Source organism: Bos indicus, chromosome 1 (assembly GCF_029378745.1).
Source record: "Bos indicus isolate NIAB-ARS_2022 breed Sahiwal x Tharparkar chromosome 1, NIAB-ARS_B.indTharparkar_mat_pri_1.0, whole genome shotgun sequence".
Classification (NCBI taxonomy): domain Eukaryota; kingdom Metazoa; phylum Chordata; class Mammalia; order Artiodactyla; family Bovidae; genus Bos; species Bos indicus.
In genome coordinates, this window is record NC_091760.1 from 46,480,580 (window position 1) to 46,499,372 (window position 18,793).

Consider the following 18,793-nt stretch of genomic DNA (forward strand, 5'->3'; position numbering starts at 1 on the left):
CTGTGCTCCACAAGAGCAGTCCGCACATGGCGATGAAAATACAGTTCACCAAAAATAATAAATGTCTAAAAAAAAAAAAAAAAAGAAGAGTGTCTAGTTTAGGGGCTAGGAGAAAAGATGTCATCATTTATATGCCACATCTCTACTCGATACTTTTAAACAACAGGCTGTACCCTTTGGCCTCTGTTTGCAGCCACTCAACACTCTCCCATCTACCCAGCACTGGGCTGCACAGCCTCAGGCACAAGCTTTGTGTGGTGATGACTCTGAAGCACAGACACTGAGCTCACATAGTAACCACCAGTACAAACAGGTCACTAGGGCCAAGGCAGAGCAAGATGCCAGAGCTAGAAGCCATCAGCAACTCAAAACATATGGAAGGACAAGAAAGCACATTAGGGAGAAGGGCAAGGTAGAGACTTTCCATGTTCCCTTCAACACAGAAGCACCTCCCTCCCCAGTGGTGGCTGAAATAGGAATTAGATATCCAGGCCTGCCTGCATGGCTTGTGAGTTCTGTACAACACGGTCTAAGTTTTGGCAAGTTGACTAATACTAGAAAATCAAGTCTCATGACCACCTCTGTTGGCTAGAATTACTGTATTTTCCAGTCTCCTAGAAAATAAAAAGGCAACTGGAAGAAGGAAAGTTCCCAAGATACTTTACTTCCTGTTTCTGCTTCTGAGGAATAGTTTTACTAGGGAATAGAATTATCTACCCCTTAAATCAGTATAAAATTTGAGAGGTTAAAAACATGTGCCGACTTACATAATGTAGCAATAAAAGATGGCCTCAACAATGAATATTTTAGGTAATAATTAATTCAACCCGACCTTCCATTCTAAATCAAGCTTTGTACTAGAGACAAAGCTTTCTAAGATAATTAGATGGAAACCCTGGAACAACTGATTTGCAAGGTAATATGTTTATCTCTGTCAGTTGCCACGTAACTCTCATCTATACCCCGTCAGTTCTGGAACAGACAGAAGAGCCTGGCCCTCCCGTGATGCGCTGCTGAGCCCTCCCAAGTGGGGGTCACTGTGAGGTTCTGATGTAAACGTGGATGTGGAGAGCAGCACAGTGTATATATCAGGCCAGGGACAAGAAGAAACGATGAAATGCCATCAGTCAGTGTGACTCCCACCTCAGTGCTGAAAAAATACTGGCAAAGTCAGTGTTTTTATAACATGCTCACTAACATTATCATATACCTGCTCTCTCCATCTCACTGAAAAGAATCACCTGACATTATAGATCTTTCCAAACTATCAATTTTATATTTTAAGTCAAAATTAATTTAAGACTGTCTTTAAAATAGAATAATGTCTAAACCTGCTCATTAATGGAAAGTCCGTTTAAGTTTGCAGCTTTGCAATTCCAAGTTAAATTCTGATTTTGAAACATTGCTGGCAAATATGAAAGTAAAATAAGAAAAAGTGAAGCAATGGAAAAATCTCTCCTGGCTCATAGTGTTGAACAGAAGGTATTTCCAATCCTCAACATGTGTTTTTGAACTTTCTTTTATGAGGAAGAGAGATCATTCCACTACTGTCATGGAGAACACTTCATAAGGAAAATAAATTTCTCTAGAAATAAGTTCTATTTACATCTACATTTTTAAGAGAGATACGCAGCATTTTAAAGTGGTGACTCCAACCCAAAGTCTCCTTACCTGGATACTTTCAGGAGTATCCTGGAAATCCTGCCCTGGAAATGGGCCATTAAATCTATTTTCCCAGTAGTAACTGCAACACAAATTACTAATTGATTATTCATCTAAAATGAAATTGTCACTAAATGGTAGAATGAGATCTAGATGCTCATTTTATCTGCAGCATTTCAAATCCAAATAGTATAAAAAGAAGAAAAGGTCAAGAATTATTTTTTTCTTTAATTCAGATTGACTTTCTCTCATAAGGAACTAAGATACCAGAAACCACAGAATCTTTACAGAAAAAAAAAAGAAAAACTTCACAAAAGCTTTCTGTATAAAAACTTTAAAACAGAAAAGTCATGTCCATTGTAAACTAAAAAAGGCAGGGAGAAGGTCATCTTGACCAATTATTGCTAAAAAGCAATTAGAAATTAAACTAGTATCTGTTTTTGTGCTGTGCTTAGTCTCTTAGTCGTGTCTGACTCTTTGCGATCCCATGGACTGTAGCCCGTCAGGCTTCTCTTTCCATGGGGATTCTCCAGGAATACTGGAGTGGGTTGACATTCCCTTCTCCAGGGATTCTTCCCAACCCTGGGATCAAACCCAGGTCTCCTGCATTGCAGGTGGATTCTTTACTGTCTGAGACACCAGGGAAGCTCAGTATCTGTTTTTAGATCTTTATAATTTAGTTTTTCTTCAAATTGAAATCTGTGTTTTAGTTTTCTGTACTTCCCAAGCAATAGCAATTTTAAAATCTGAATCAAAAATGAGCTTCCCAGGGCCTCCCTGGTGGCTCAGTGGTAAAGAATCTGCCTGCCAATGCAGGAGACACGGGTTCAATCCCTGGTCTAGGAAGATTCCCCATGCCTCAGAGCAACCAAGTCCTTGGACCACAATCACTAAGCCTGTTCTCTAGAGTCTGGGAACCAAAATGACTAAACCCACATGCCACAACTATTGAAGCCCGCACACCTAGAGCCTGTGCTCTACAAGAGATGTCACCACAATGAGAAGGCCCCGCTCACCACAGCTAGAGAAAGCCTGACCACAGCAATGAAGGCCCAGCACAGCCAACACAAATAAATAAGTTTCCTTCATTCACATAGGAAAGAAAACATCTAACATTTGTCTTGTGACCACATAAACTTTTGATGTTTTCATACGAGCAGCAGTATCACCTTCCTTGAGCATGTGACAGTTACCTGACACCAAGCAAAACTAAGATCCATCCCCTTGGAGCACGGAGCCATGTAGATGCTTCCAAGCCCCTACATCCTGGGAGGGAAGGATAGGACCTTCTTCCTGGAGGAGTCTGGCATGACACCTTCTCTTTTCAGGGCCTTTCCCCCGGCGCACAGGGACAGCGGTCACTCTGCTGGGATTAAGTTACTTAAATGGGAAGACAAGCCATCTTTCCCACATGGTAAGCCTTGGGAAACAGAGGAAATACCAACACTGGTCGCTGCTATGTATAGGATGAACGAGATCTACTTTGAAAGTACATCATCTCTAACTTTCACAAAACATAATTACTAGAACCTAAATAAAACTGACAGGTTTATCCAAGTATTCATTCTTCCTCAGGGCAGTGTTTTGTTGTTTTTTTTTTACAAGGGAAGAACTGAGTCACACGTACATCAGTGCCCTGCCCCCTCATGCTCTTATTTTATTCTGCCCTACACAATAAAGAAATAAACAAGTAAAAAAAATAAATTAAAAAAAAGAAATAAACAAGTAATACATTTTTTAATTGTTTTTTAAGATGAAACAATGCCTTTTATATTAAGGCATCATACTACCTGTGCCATCAACAGAAAGTACAGTCAAATTAGTTCCTACAAACCCACCTGTCTGCACAAGCTCCCCGACCTTCGCCCCTCTGCCAGCCATAGCACTTGAAGCTTCCCCTATGATCCGGCACCATTCCCCTTACTATTCCACCTCTTCATCCCGCCTTCCTCCTCAAGTCTGTGGTTAAGAAACACAGACAGGTTATTACATTTCAATACAGCAGTCCAGATGGTCTGATAGGGTTTTGCAAAATGCTTACTGCTTTAGGTTCTGTGAATTACTCAATAAGATTAATATAAACATATGAATCTGAACTCTTGAAACATTTAGGATTGTTTCTAAATCTCTATAAACTATTTCTTTAAAAATGGTTTGTAAATCACTCAAGTTCTACTTAATTTGCTTGCTAGTCATTAAATACATAGGACCCATTATCTCAAGCAAATTGAATGAATACTGTAGACCAACTCTAATCAAGCACTCTTCGGTCTTGTGAATAATAAGTGAGCAAGATGTGGTCCCAACATCAAAGAATTCAGTTTAGTGGGAGGTCCAGAGGATGAGATGGTTGGATGGCCAATGGACACCAACTCAATGGACATGGGTTTGAGCAAATTCCAGGAGACAGTGAAGGGCACCGAAGCCTGGCATGCCGCAGTCCATGGGGTCACAAAGAGTCGGACGTTACTTAGTCACTGAACAACAATATAGGTAAAAATTACAACACAACCTTGGTGAATAGTGGAGTGGAAGCACATACTTGGTACAGAAAAAGGCATAAAAGATAGAGCTTCTTTTTGGAGGCTTTCTCAAAGCCCCACGTGCTAAAAATATGCATTCTTCCCCAAATCTGCCATGGTGTCTGCAATACTGACAGTTGTGGTTGTTCATTTGGAATAATAAATTACTTACAGAAATACCACATACAACATTGGTGTTATTTGGAAAAACATGATTCCTTAACATCTACTATTATATTAGCACAGATCCATTTGTATAAAAAAAGTGGAACACAAGATATGTGTGTGTTTTGGTGAGATACCTTACATGTCATGGGACATAGTCCATCAAGGACTAGCTCAGATGAGACATATATTCAGAAGTACCCAGAAGGTAGACCAGCAGGGTGAACACATGACCAAAGAGTAACTAGGCCTTGTCCTGACCAGACTTTTATTAAAAACAGGTTATGATTATTTCTTCTAAAACTAGGTCATTAATTAATCAATATGTATTTATTGGACACATTTCTCCCAGTTTGAGTTTTTATAATACAGTCTTTGGAGTCAAATCAAGACCACCCTTTTCTTTCCTAAGACTGATTTAGGACATCATCATGCCATCTTGCCAGCAAGACATCATGCAAACAGGGGAAAAAAACATTAAGTTGAGGTTTCTGATGCTTAGGTAAGCGGTAACTGACCTACCCAGGCAGAATTGCTTTACATTGCTCTTATACCATGTTCATGCCTTCTTGTTCTCTTGTAGACAGGTCACCAGTTCCTTCTCTTGTTATAGACCATCTGGTGTTAGCTGCTCACCCTTAATCTTTCTTTAATCAACTCCACCAGTTTTCCTTCCATCCCTGCCTTAAGCAAATGAGGAAAAAATGAAAGTTTCTAAGACTTTAAAGACTGAAGTTCAAGAGAGGCCAAATAATAACTCAGTATCATTAACTATCAACAAATTTCGGGGCAACAATTGGGCTCTGAATCTGTCTTCAATTCTCGGAGACTCTCACTTCACAAAGTTTAATCAAAGACTATCCCTCCCACACCATGCTCACACTGAATGTATTTCTGAGTGGTAATTACAACTGAACTACTGCTACAATCTACAATGTTTTCTTCTAATTGACAAAAAGTGTAGGGAAATTCTTGAAAGAGAAGTTTATTAATAATGAAAATGGCAAACTCTATACATGAGAAAAAAGACCGTTCATATACATAAAGACTGTTAAATTTTTATTTCTAATTAGCTAGTATTAAGACTAGAGCATGTCAAGCAAACAGTACAGTAACATGAGCTTATCTGATCCATACTTTAAATATAGTGTCATCATAAACAAGATGAAACAGAAAAATCTTTCGGTGTCCACACTCCATATTGAACATATATTATGGTATGTACAGTCACTTCATAATCATCACAGTCCACATACATAAATAATTATACCTTATTCTCTGATATTATGGTTACATTTTTCCTATTTATTCCCTTAACCACTAAAAAAAGCAACTAAGTGAAGGAAAAAAGGATAAGGAATCATTTCAACTAGGCTGTAGCTGTAAATTGTGTGTTTTGCTCTGTCTTATTACCCCAAGGGGAGTGATTTAACCTGTGTCTTGTTAAATCAAACAGGTAGTGTAAGGTTTTACAAAATGCATGACTGAAGGAAATTTCTATTTATATTCTTTACACCATCAGTTGCTTTCTGGTACCCTCCCACCTTCTCACCTCCAGCCAGGTTCTTCTGGAGAACACAATGCAACTGATTTGATGATTATGACCGTCACACCATTTTTCTGCATTCACTGCACACTTGGGAATAGAATGAGCTAGGCGGCATGACTCATTGCAGCTGGATTGTAAATTTGAAAGGCTGGCCCCACCCATTCTACTGGGAATTGTTAGAAACATTTTAAGAAAAAAAAATGACCCATATTTTTCTTAGCTAAAATATTTCAACTTAATAAAGGTAAGTTTTCCTCCTAAATCAGCTGTTTCCTCATGGAGCAAATATGTTACCTTGTTTTCCCATTTCAAAATGAAACTTCAATTCACAGGCTGATAGATGTCAAAGTATCCATTATTGAAAACATGGAAATGACACAAAGATGCCCACTGCCTAAAAATTATGAGATGGATGAAGGCAAACTTACCAAAAAAAGAATGCAAATAAATAGATCAGGTACACATTTGAGTCAACATGGCTTTAGAGCCTACAAAGAACATTTGTGCAATTTTCATCTTTTGTCAGAAGTACTAATAAATCAGGGTTGTTCAATTATATTACCATTTACTATGTGATAAAAAAAAGTATGAGAAGAGGAGCAGCCAAGCCATGATGACCAGATACTGAAGAAGAAAAAAAACAAAGAGTGGGATTAAAATCAGGTAAAACTTGCACTTGTGTTATTATGTGAAGTAAATGGGACTTTACAGCACATAACTGTGAACAAATACCCTTAAACCACTGCCATGTGGAAATGGAGTCCTACATACCAAATAAATTTCTCATTATCCAGAACCCAAGAATCCTGTATGTATACTCAACTATGAAGGTTACATCTGCAGGACTCCAAAGCACCTTCTGAACCAAAAAAACAAAAACAAAAAACCACGTTGAATTCTTTACCATGCACTCTCTAGTTGTGGTGCACAGGCTCTGGAGCTCACAGGCTCAGTAGTTTATAACACGCGGGCTTAGTTAATCCGTGGCACGTGGGATCTTTCCAACCCAGGGATCAAACCCTCATCCCCTGCACTGCAAGGTGGATTCTTAACCACTGGACCACCAGGGAAGTCCCAAGGGAAAAGTTCTTTTTAAAAGCTCTTTCAAGATAGTTTGTCCTGTAAGACCAATAGCTCTTTTAGCCCTTACACTGTGAACAGCAGAGGGTCTTCACCATGGAAACTTCATTCTCCAGTGTTTCTCATTGTGGTTCAATGATGACAAAGGTAAGGCCAAAGTCTTTATTCCTGAACTGGGGAGCTCAGGTCTCACCCTGAGAGTTCAGGAGTTCCTTCTATTAACAGATGTGGAGCAGACATTTGCGCAGAGTCAGCAAGAGATTTGCTCTTCAGAAATATGTCAGAATTCTTACTTCACTGATTGGCTTCTGGAAACAACAATCCTCCTTCAGCCCCATTCGTGCTTCTCATAAGTGTTCCACGAGGTGGCCAGTTCTACACCCAAATCATGTCCATCTAGACTCTGCCAGCAAGCAGACATTCATTTAAAATGTTGCTTCCTAGGGTTAACTGGGTTAGGGTTAATAAAAACAAATTTTCTTTTTCATCTACAACAAGCAAATTTAGAATCTTCAACAGAGAAATCTTAGGAAGTTTTACAAATAAAATTAAGCATTAAGTAGTGACAAATGTCATTAATATTTACAATGCTTTAAAGATAAATATCATTTCCCTTTCAAATGAGCGCAGTAGAAAATATCCCAGCAGTGGCTTGTACCTATGCTGAACTTTTAGAGAATCTATTATGTGAGTAGGGAATGAAAGAGAATCCCAGGAAACAGGAAATACCAACCTATATAAACACACACTCCTAAAACCTGTGACCCATACATACTTTGCAAAATACCTAGACATCTTCAAGGCTTTCAGTAGCTTTATTGTGGCATGTACTCATTCCAGCAATTTCGTTTCTGGTGTCTTCATAATGAGTGAAATTGGCAATCATTAAATTGAGAAAAAAAAAAAGGAACCAAGTATTTTAGCTCATGGTCAATCTATCCCTGCTTAATAGTATCTGGTCATAAAGAAACCAAAATATTAAAGATTATCTTTGACTAACATGAAGATACCTAACATGAAACACGCCTGCATCAATAATAGCCTATTTGCATACACAACTCAATATTAGGAGTGATAGGGCACTCTCCATGCCCCCTCCAAGGCTACCATTCACAAAGTGCTAGGAAATAGAGTAAAGCTTCCATTTTCAGTTAAAATTTATATAAGATGTGACTTTTTCCTATGTATAGAGAAAAAAAAAGTTATTTTAATTGCAATGGAAGTCCTGCCCTGTTTTATGTAAGCAGGAGTGAATTTAGATACAAGGTATTCATAAAGAAGCAGCCAACCTATACCATAGGAGGGAGTTAAATACTGTTTTTGAAATTAAAACACCAGGAACTAGAGGAGATACAAGGTTTGCACGGGTCATGGTGAGGTAGCAGCAGCAGAGTCAGGGAACCCATCTGTTCTGACTCAGCATACCCATCAATCAGCAAAGTATACTCTCAGTACTGTGGTCTTGACCCAACACCCTCTCCTTCCCTGTCCACTTGATTGAATTCATCTTTAGTCTATGGAGAACCCTCTAAACTTTATACATGTGTGTTGGCCGAGACAGCTTTAAAAAACAGGATATTAACATAATTAACAAAATAATGTGGTTTTGATTAACAGGCTCCGGAAACTGAAAACTCTGGTAGAAGCACAAAGTACAGGCCTAACTCTATCCTAAAGCAAAAAGGTTGCTTTTTCTTCAACGATTTGATTAAAAAAAGGCTTAATATTTTAGTTAGGTGAATGTCTGACCATAAACTATGTTAAAACTACTTCAAAAGCTTTTCATTTCACCTGAATTAACATGCTGCAAATATTCAGCTATTAAGCTTACTTCGTCTGGTAAGAGTCTCACCTTGTCTTCCTGCTGTGAAACCTGAAGCACAGTTGTTAAGAGATACTCTCAGAGACTCAGAAGCAGATAGCAAATGAATCCCCAATTCCCAGACCCGGCTTCTTCCTTATAGAAAACTTTCCAGAATTCACACAGTTTTGATTCCCTTTAAATATAGCTTACCATCACCTCAAATAGCAAATAGATGGGGAAATAACAGAAACAGTGACAGCCTTTATTTTTGGGGCTCCAAAATCACTGCAGATGGTGATTGCAGCCATGAAATTAAAAGATGCTTGCTTCTTGGAAGAAAAACTATGACCAGCCTAGACAGAATATTAAAAAGCAGAGACATTACTTTGCCTACAAAGGTCTGTCTAGTCAAAGATATGGTTTTTTCAGTAGTCATGTATGGATGTGAGAGTTGGACTACAAACAAAGCTGAGCACCGAAGAATTGAGGCTTTTGAACTGTGGTCTTGGAGAAGAGTCTTGAGAGTCCCTTGGACTGCAAGGAGATCCAACCAGTCCATCCTAAAGGAGATCAGTCCTGAATATTCATTGGAAGGATTGATGCTGAAGCTGAAACTCCAATACTTTGGCCACCTGATGTGAAGAGCTGACTCATTTGAAAAGACCGTGATGCTGGGAAAGATGGAAGGCAGGAGGAGAAGGGAATGACAGAGGATGAGATGGTTGGATGGCTTCACCGACTCAATGGACATGACTTTGAGTAAACTCCAAGAGCTGGTGATGGACAGGGAGGCCTGGTGTGCTGCAGTCCATGGGGCTGCAAAAGAATGTTCAGACACAACTGAGTGACTGAACTGAACTGAAATACAGCTTTTGGTCTTTGTGGATATAAATACCATCACATCTCTGGCCAAATTCTAAAATTTTAAACCAGAAAAAAATTTTGAGTCCCGAATTTAATTTTTTAATAGAAAACTCTTCTTTCAACAGAGTTCCAAATCCAGGTTAATTAATATGATGTAATGAGTGATCTCCATCTTCTCTAGGCTTCTAATCAGTTGCAAATATGAGTTTTGATTAAAGCTCTTCCCTGCTATGAAACAAACAAAGAGCAATTAGTTGAAAAAAGCTAAAAGGTACTGAAATGAACTTTTGTTGAAATGTATTGTCAAACTATCTTCCTAAAATCACCAATCCTTTCTTTGCAGGAAAGTTGTCCTGTGCTTTGCTAAGTTAAAAAAAAAAAATCCAGTCTACAGAGACTATGTAATATTTTTACTGAATCCTAAACCAAGTCCAGTAATATTTTCATGAGCTATTGGTAGATGAAAACTCCAGACTACATGAAAACTGAAAATGTACTGGTCACGTCCCTAACATTTTTTCAATGCTGTCTCCTGACTTTGAACAATCCCCTTAGGGTTATAGTGTCTGTGTGAACATTCTTTTGTTTCACTGGATCTTGTTTAACTCTTCTTTGTTATGTGATTTTTTTTCATATATTTTAATGCCAAACAGTTTACCAGAAGAAAGTGAAGCATGTAGTCAATCTGGCTGTCCCTAACTAGGCTCTCCTGGTTCCTCTCTGGATTTCTTAGCCTAGATGAGATACCTTTTTAATTCAGGAAACACAGATGACTCTGAGGGGCTTATAAAAGGGTCTTAGGAAAGATTAAAAAAAAATCAGTCATCTTCTTTCTATTGGATACCACTGAAGTTGTGCCATAGGTCATCTACTGGCTGGAGATACAGAGATTAGCGGATATCCTGGATTAAAAGGTAGAATCCTATTAATATTGCTTTGACAGCACTCAAGCAAGGTTTGCAGTAACTCCCATTGGCCAAGTCAGATGTTCAGAGAGTTTTCTTCTTAAAGGAGTATCTACCATGCATGTGGAACCAGAAAAGCATCTTCCTTAGTTTCCTTTGGTGTCAATCCATCCGTTCCTATCAAAGGAACCATGAGTGAGGGGCTGCCTGTCAAAGAAAGGGGATTTGGAGCAAAGGGGCAGAGGCTCCAACCAGAACCACATGTGTGGTTGATCCTTTATCAGTTTCTTCTATAAGCAGGCATGAATTGCTCTAGTTTTTTTCTTCTAAAAGCCAGGTGCCATTATCTGGCCTGGGTGAGACCCATCCACAAGGAAGCACCTTTCAAAGGGCAGCTGTAGGACCAAATATCAAAACCAAATAATAATCCCACCCACTACCCTCAGTTAACATCTATAAATGGTCTCTTTACAAGGGTATTGTATTTTTGTAACCTACGTCTTGTTATGGATCGTAAGATGCAAAGAGAAGACAAAAAAACTATGGACACTTGCCCAAAATGTATGCTGAAAAAAGTAATAGAAAAAGACATATTGAAAAGTAAGGTGAAGTTGAAAGAAGCAAGGGACGCACTTTAATGAGATCTGCCTCATTCAAAGTATACCTAAAAGGATCTACAGAGATAGGAAAGGAAGTATATGTTAAAATATGTGAGCATTTGGTTATTCAAACAGGTGACTCTATGCTAATAAGAGAAAATATGACAGAGCGAGGAAGCTCTAGTCCAGAACACAGAGTGTCTTTGTTTTCAATCTTCACTGGCACTTGCTGTCATCTGTGATCCTGAGTAAGACTCTCCATTTCTTTGATGTTTCCTTTCTGCACTCACACAACTTAAATAAGAAACATTCAACTTGTAAAGGCACTAGAAGGAATAACTGCAGAATCAGAGTGGATGTGGATTAACTGTAAAGAACTCAACAACACTGGTTACCAACAAAACCCCTGTCATATGGACAGGAATTATGTATTCACACTCGTGGCCCTACTGTAAGGCGAACTGTTTAGAATCTGGGTGCAGGTACTCTCTTAAATGCTTACATTTGATGTTCTCTGACAAAAGCTGCAAACTCAGGATCCCTGGCATACAGTTCCAAAATTCTCATCCTTTCTTGGATTTCCTTTAAGGGAGGGAGGAAGGAAGGAAGAAGAAGAAGAAGAAGAAGAAAAAAAAAAAAGCCATACATTACATTAAAAAAAAACTTTAATGGCCATTTAAAAAAGAGGTCTAATTTTTATAAGAGACTGTAGCTTTCTGGATGGTACAGGAGAGAGCTACAGAAAACAACAGACTTTTCAAAAAAAGGTGGAAGTTGTGGCTACTACATGAACTGCTCTGAATAAATCAGACGTATATTTCTAAGGAGTATGGAGACATTTGCTAACATTTCTAAGGGAGGAGGAAGACATTTGCTAATAACGATACAGGAATCACTGGGTAGGAAATATGATACAACACAGAACTATATCCTGGCTACATATCACACTGAATGGGAGGTATCATGAGGAAAAAAAACTAATCGTGAAATAATTTCCATTCTTTCTTGAAGCCTAAGTATACACATGAACACACACACACACACCCCCCAGCAGAGCAACAACAGAAAAACCAAGTTTCCTACCTCTCTGGAAAGGTCACTGTTCTCATACATTTGTCTGATCTCTTCCCTGCTCAGACCAGCAATCATCTCTCTGTCTGTGGAGCTGTAGAAGGGCCGCTGAGGATAGGGGCCCTCATACTGCTCGAGGTCGGCCTCGTAACTTTCAAATACGGGGTTGTGCTTCACGGCTCTTTCTACGGATGAGAGGCCATCACGCTGCCTGCTGGAGCCACAAAAAGAAAAGTATAATTGACTCAGGTTCTTTTCTGGATGCTCAGCTATTCAGGAGACTATTTACCTGGAGCAAAATTCCTGTTGAGGAAGAAAAAGAGACTAATTGGATACAAATGGGAGGGGAGTGACTGTGGAAAAGATCCAGATCAATCTCAAATATTATTTACCAACTTGTTATCACTATAATTTCCTCAACTACTTGATAAGTGCCCTGTGGGGCCAGTTCCTTGTCTCTTTATTTTTTATTTGCCCTAAAGTGCCTGGTACCTAATGAATGTTGATGGGGAACTATGTCTGCTGATAGCATTTTATTAATATTAATGGAAATGTTAAATTTTAAGGAATATTAAATATTAAGCATTTCATTAAAATCAGTGGGAATAGCATCATTATTTCCAGCATAGACAAATTAAAAATCAGTGTGTAAATACTATTCAGCCATAAAAAGGAACACATTTGAGTCAGTTCTAATGAGGTGGATGAATACAGTGCCTCTTATACAAGAGTGAAGTAAGTCAGAAAAAGAAAAACAAATGTACACTAATGCATATACGTGGACTCTAGAAAGATGGTACCGATGAACCTATCTGTAGAGCAGCAATGAGACACAGACGTTGAGAAGTGATTTAGGGACATGGGTAGGGGACGGGGGAGGAGAGGGTGGTATATATGGAGAGAGTAACATGGAAACACACATTACCACATGTAAAATAACCAATGGGAATTTGCTGTATGACTCAGGGAATTCAAGCTGGGGCTCGGCGACAAACTACAGGAGTGGGATGGCGGGGAGGTGGGAGGATGTTCAAGTGGAGGGAGACATGGGTAGACCTATGGTGATTGACGTTCATGTTTAGTAGAAACCAACACAATACTGTAAAGCAATTATCCTTTGATTAAAAATAAATATTTTTTTTTAAAAATCAGTGTTTAACCACACAAAGAAAGTAATAGAAATAAAAACTCATGGGGGAATGGGCTTCAATTAAATTCAGTTCAGGTCTACAACTATTTACTGAGCACTGATTGTGTGCCTAGGAATTTTCTTAGATGCTGACAATACAAAGAATTTGTTTGAATCTCTCTAGAACAAGATCATGGTCCAATGAAAAGTCAGAACCAATAAAAAATGTAAGAATGATAACAGAATTATGTTCTGGGTGCTATAGGAAACTAGGAGCAGTGCCTCCTCAGCCAAGCCAGAGGGTGAGTGGAGGTAACCTAGACCGGAAGCAGACCTGGAAGCACAGAAGCAAAGTACAGCCAGTGACTGTGATCACATTACACCAAAAGGTCCCTGGATCGCTAGTCTAGCAAGTAGAATAGGTTCTATCTCCTCTATTAATGAATCTATACTTAACTAAAATGAGAATCAGATTCTATTTCTTGTCAGATTCTTCAGATCAGATCAGTCGCTCAGTCGTGTCAGACTCTTTGCGACCCCATGAATCGCAGCACGCCAGGCCTCCCTGTCCATCACCAACTCTCGGAGTTCACTCAGACTCACGTCCATCGAGTCAGTGATGCCATCCAGCCATCTCATCCTCTGTCATCCCCTTCTCCTCCTGCCCTCAATCCCTCCCAGCATCAGAGTCTTTTCCAATGAGTCAACTCTTTGCATGAGGTGGCCAAAGTACTGGAGTTTCAGCTTTAGCATCAGTCCGTCCAAAGAAATCCCAGGGCTGATCTCCTTCAGAATGGACTGGTTGGATCTCCTTGCAGTCCAAGAGACTCTCAAGAGTCTTCTCCAACACCGCAGTTCAAAAGCATCAATTCTTCGGCGCTCAGCCTTCTTCACAGCCCAACTCTCACATCCATACATGACCACAGGAAAAACCATAGCCTTGACTAGACGAACCTTTGTTGGCCAAGTAATGTCTCTGCTTTTGAATATGCTATCTAGGTTGGTCATAACTTTTCTTCCCAGGAGTAAGTGTCTTTTAATTTCATGGCTGCAGTCACCATCTGTAGTGATTTTGGAGCCCAGAAAAATAAAGTCTGACACTGTTTCCACTGTTTCCCCATCTATTTCCCATGAAGTGGTAGGACCGGATGCCATGATCTTCGTTTTCTGAATGTTGAGCTTTAAGCCAACTTTTTCACTCTCCACTTTCACTTTCATCAAGAGGCTTTTGAGTTCCTCTTCACTTTCTGCCATAAGGGTTGTGTCATCTGCATATCTGAGGTTATTGATATTTCTCCCGGCAATCTTGATTCCAGTTTGTGTTTCTTCCAGTCCAGCGTTTCTCATGATGTACTCTGCACCTAGATGTAAAGTCTGCCTAATTACCACTGGAGTGAGCCAAAGGGGAACAAACTAACAGATCTGGTCCTTACATGGGCCTCACCTTATCTCCATCACCCTTCCAACCCCTCCTGCACCACGCAACAGGCAGTCTGGCCCCACTCAAGGATGCCATTCTTCCATTGTGTAGTGAGATTCATGCATGCCTCTCTGTTTGTTCCTTCAACTGGCTAGAAAGTTTTCCATCTACCTCCTGCAGTGAACATCTATCTACTCTTCTGTCCAGTCAAATATCATAACCATCATTAAAGCATCTAAGCTGCCCTCCCCTAGGGAAAACAAATTACTCATCTAGGCATTCTAGCAGGTTGTTCAAACTGTTGCTTATGTTTGTTTCCAGACTGACACCCTCTGAGGACAGGGACCATGTCTCTTCTGAACTTTATAGCCCTCTCCCCTCCATTCAGACCCCTTCCAGTACTCAGGACACATAAAGTACAAAATGAATGAATAAAAGGAATATTTTATTCCATCAGAGAGCAACTGTTGTTATTTACCTGGAGGGTCTCTCTCTTTCCCTCCTAACATATTGAGCTTGAAGAGCCTTGATGATGAAGAAGACAACAGCAGAAGAAATGAGGACAAGTCCAATCATGGAGGCAATGGTGACGCCAATCACCAAGGGCTCAGACACAAACTCTTCGCAGTGCTCACCACGATACCACCAGTTCTCACCCACCCGGCACCTGAAACAAGAAGTGACCAAGCCCCAAATGAAATCACTCTGTTGAAAGTAACAACAGCAGAACCTTCAGTGGGACTGAGCACAGGTAGAGAGAGAAATGCTGACCACAGGAATCTTCAATAAAGAGGTGAGTAAGATTAAAGGCTGGGCATAATGCCTGGCACAGACTCAAGAGGTCCCCAGTGACTACTTGTAAAGACTGATAAAAGAATAACTAGACTTATAGAAAGTAGTCTAGTCAACTCTGTTGTTTATGGATAATGAAAAACAGGCCCGTTTTCGATAAAGGAAAAAATTGGAGTTAGATCACACAATTTGTCAACAACAGCTGGTCTAGAACCCAGGTCCCCAGACTCCTCACATCCTTCCACCACACTGCAGAGATCCTCCAAACTACAAGGCCACACACTATGTAAAAGCATCCTCAATTCCCAGAGCAGCAATCACTGCTCTATAAAATCAGATTTATTTTTTTGAAAATCAAGAGACTATTTTTCCTCTTAGTTTTATAGCCAAACTTTACATACAGAAAATCTGAATCATTTCCGCCTATTTCCTCTGCTTTTGACATTGATGCCAACACTTTCCCCTTTTGAAATTCACAGACTGTCCTCTTATTGAGGTCCCTCCCTGCTTGTTCTCAGCATCCTCTCCTTCACACCTTGTGACTTTGGTTGGATGTGGTAGGGAGGATGGTTGGTTCTGCTCTGTTTAAGTAGAGTGACCAGGGAAGTCTGCCTGAATCTGCTCATCTGTCTGGTATATTTTCTTTGACCCTACTTTAAAAAATAGAAATTAGATACTTAAACTATCACAACTTTAAATACTTGCTATTCTTTATTTTGGAATACTCATTTTGACCAAAAGCAGCCCAAAGCTGTTAAAAACATAATTCAAATAGAACAATAAAACTCCTCTGTTTCAGATACAGTACAAAGTGTTGATTATATATCAAAACACAATTTGAGCAGAATCGCCTTGTTATCACCACTAAAAACCATTACACAAAGATCTCTAACTATTCTAAGTACTCTCCAGAAGACACTAGGCAATGTTTTTCTTACAGCTTTGTAGAACATAAGATAAAATAACCCATTGAACTGGGTATAATTCAGGCCTAATAACTGATTCAGTCTTCACATGTGAACTAGATGGCACCCATCTGGTAGCTCAGTTGGGAAAAAACCTGCCTGCAGTGCAGAAGACCTGGGTTCGATCCCTGGATCAGGAAGAAGAAGGAAATGGCAACCCACTCCAGTATTCTTGCCTGGAAGAACAAGAATCCCATGAAGAGAGAAGCCTGGAGGGCTACAGTCCATGGGGTCACAGGAATTGGACACGACTTAGCAGCTAAACCACCGCCACATCTATTACCTAGATATAACTTCTCTAATAAAAATTGTTGTGATCATCCTAACATCATAGGCACAGATCTCTTTCTTCAGAGGAAGTATCTCTAACCTTGTGAAGCCAAAATCTCTCCCTACGACATACCTACAAATGGCCCCATGTCCAGGCATGATGTCACACTTCCCATCATTCAAGCAGAAGTTGGGCTGTAGGTCACAGAGACTCTGACAGGGCAGATCTTCCACACTCAGGTACCCAGGGTAGCATCTGCACTCTGCCTCTCCACTCCAGGGATTGACCAAACACTCAGAAAATTCATTGCATGCTTGAAACTTGCAAGGGTTGGCTTGATCACCTAAAATACCAAACAAACCAAAGAATGGTATAAGGAAAGGCAAAACATAGGAATTGGGGTATAAGAAGCCCCTCCAATAAGGGTCTCCCATTCAAAGTACCATGGGACAATCCCCTTCCTGAATCACTGAAATATATCACCACCCACACCACAAAAAGTTTCCGATTCGCCCTTGACTGATGATAGCTTTTGTCAAATTTCTTTGAAATGCAGAGCCAAATTATAGGATCCAGTGACCTGGGCGAGCCTTGACCTGTTTTATATAAGAAGGATGTAGAAGATTTAAAATCTATGTATTATAGGTCTAAATTAAACAGTTTTCACGTACCATTCATTTCCACCAAGCCTATTCTGCTGTCGTGGTCCTCTACTCCGCACATCAGGCTGCATACCCTACTCCTACCCTCACCTCACTGAGAACATGGCATGGAGAGACAGAGTATAGAGAAGAACTGGTGGAAGCCTCAGGGATGAGTACAGCCACAAAAGAGCAGTCTAAGAACATTTGAGATTTGTGAAAGTTAATATCATGAAAACATATCAGCCCCACACCACCTCAACAGTATTTTGGCTTTAGTAATTCCAATTTCAATTCATGGGATGAGAGAAAGTAACATTTAAAAAAATTATTTAGGACAAAAACCAGTCAAAAATGATATAAAAACTGACCATAGATGGGCCTTCCATCCTATCATGGTAAAACTGCATGTTCTTCAGTGGTGAATGGCAATCTCTGAATTACAAAAAGGCAAATGGTAAAGAAGATACCACAAATAGAAGAAATCACTGGAAATGACCCATGAACTCATCTATATGAAAAAGCATAAGGTTTAGCTAGAAGATGAAGGGAAGGTTGAAAAACAGAAAGCATAGTCTCTCAGTTTCCAGGTAAATTAATGTTGCTTTGAGAATCAATAACTTCCTTGCTGCTGTGAAAATTCAAGACATTTTGCATGAATCTGTGACCTTGGAATATGTAGATTCTCTGCAGCTAATCTTTCTTGGCCTTATGTAGGAATGAGAGGGGAGGTATTGGGTAGAATACTGTCCCCTAAAATTCATGCCCACCTAGAACCTCGGAATATGACTTTGCTTGGAAATAGGGTCTTTACAAATGCAATCAAGTTAAGATGAGGTCATACTGGATTAGGTTACCCAAAGTCCAATACCTGGTGTCCTCATAAAAAGAGAGAAATCTGGACACAAGGACACAAACACACAGGAAAGAAGGCCATATAAGGACAGAAGTAGAGACCAGAGTGATGCATCTACAAGTCAAGTAATATCAAGGATTGCTGGCAAACACCAGAAGCTAGGAAGAGGCAAGATAGGCTTCTTTCTTAGAACTTTCAGAGGGGACATGGCTCTACCAACATCTTGATTTGCATTTCTAGCCTCGATAACTATGACAGAATAAAGTTCTGCTGTTAGAAGCCACCCAATTTGTAATCTTCTGTTACAGAAGTCCTAGGAAACTAATACAGAGGACCAAAAATAAAATGCTCATAGAACAAGAAGAGTATACAAATGCGCTAACAGATGGCAGTTTCCACAAGGGAACTACACAGCAGGATTCCACTGTGTATTTCCTAAGTCTTCACATCCTGGTCCTCATATTCACTTTGTGGCTTTGTAATCAGAAAATAATCTAA

General features: G+C 39.7%; 1 protein-coding gene across 7 annotated transcripts in view; it reads right to left on the reverse strand.

The window, feature by feature from the left end:
* Window positions 1-5,318: 5,318 nt before the first annotated feature.
* IMPG2 (interphotoreceptor matrix proteoglycan 2) overlaps window positions 5,319-18,793 on the reverse strand; it is a 78,311-nt gene continuing 64,836 nt past the window's right edge. For 3 of the 7 annotated variants that reach the window (XM_070790516.1, XM_070790770.1, XM_070790732.1), the window contains 5 exons: window positions 16,931-17,141; window positions 15,249-15,437; window positions 12,234-12,435; window positions 11,653-11,732; window positions 5,319-9,874 (listed from right to left, as the gene is read on the reverse strand). In XM_070790516.1, the coding sequence (XP_070646617.1) occupies window positions 9,859-9,874; window positions 11,653-11,732; window positions 12,234-12,435; window positions 15,249-15,437; window positions 16,931-17,141 (698 nt within the window). In that variant the 3' untranslated portion in view covers window positions 5,319-9,858. The other 4 variants (XM_070790608.1, XM_070790567.1, XM_070790693.1 and 1 more) reach the window with 4 other exon arrangements.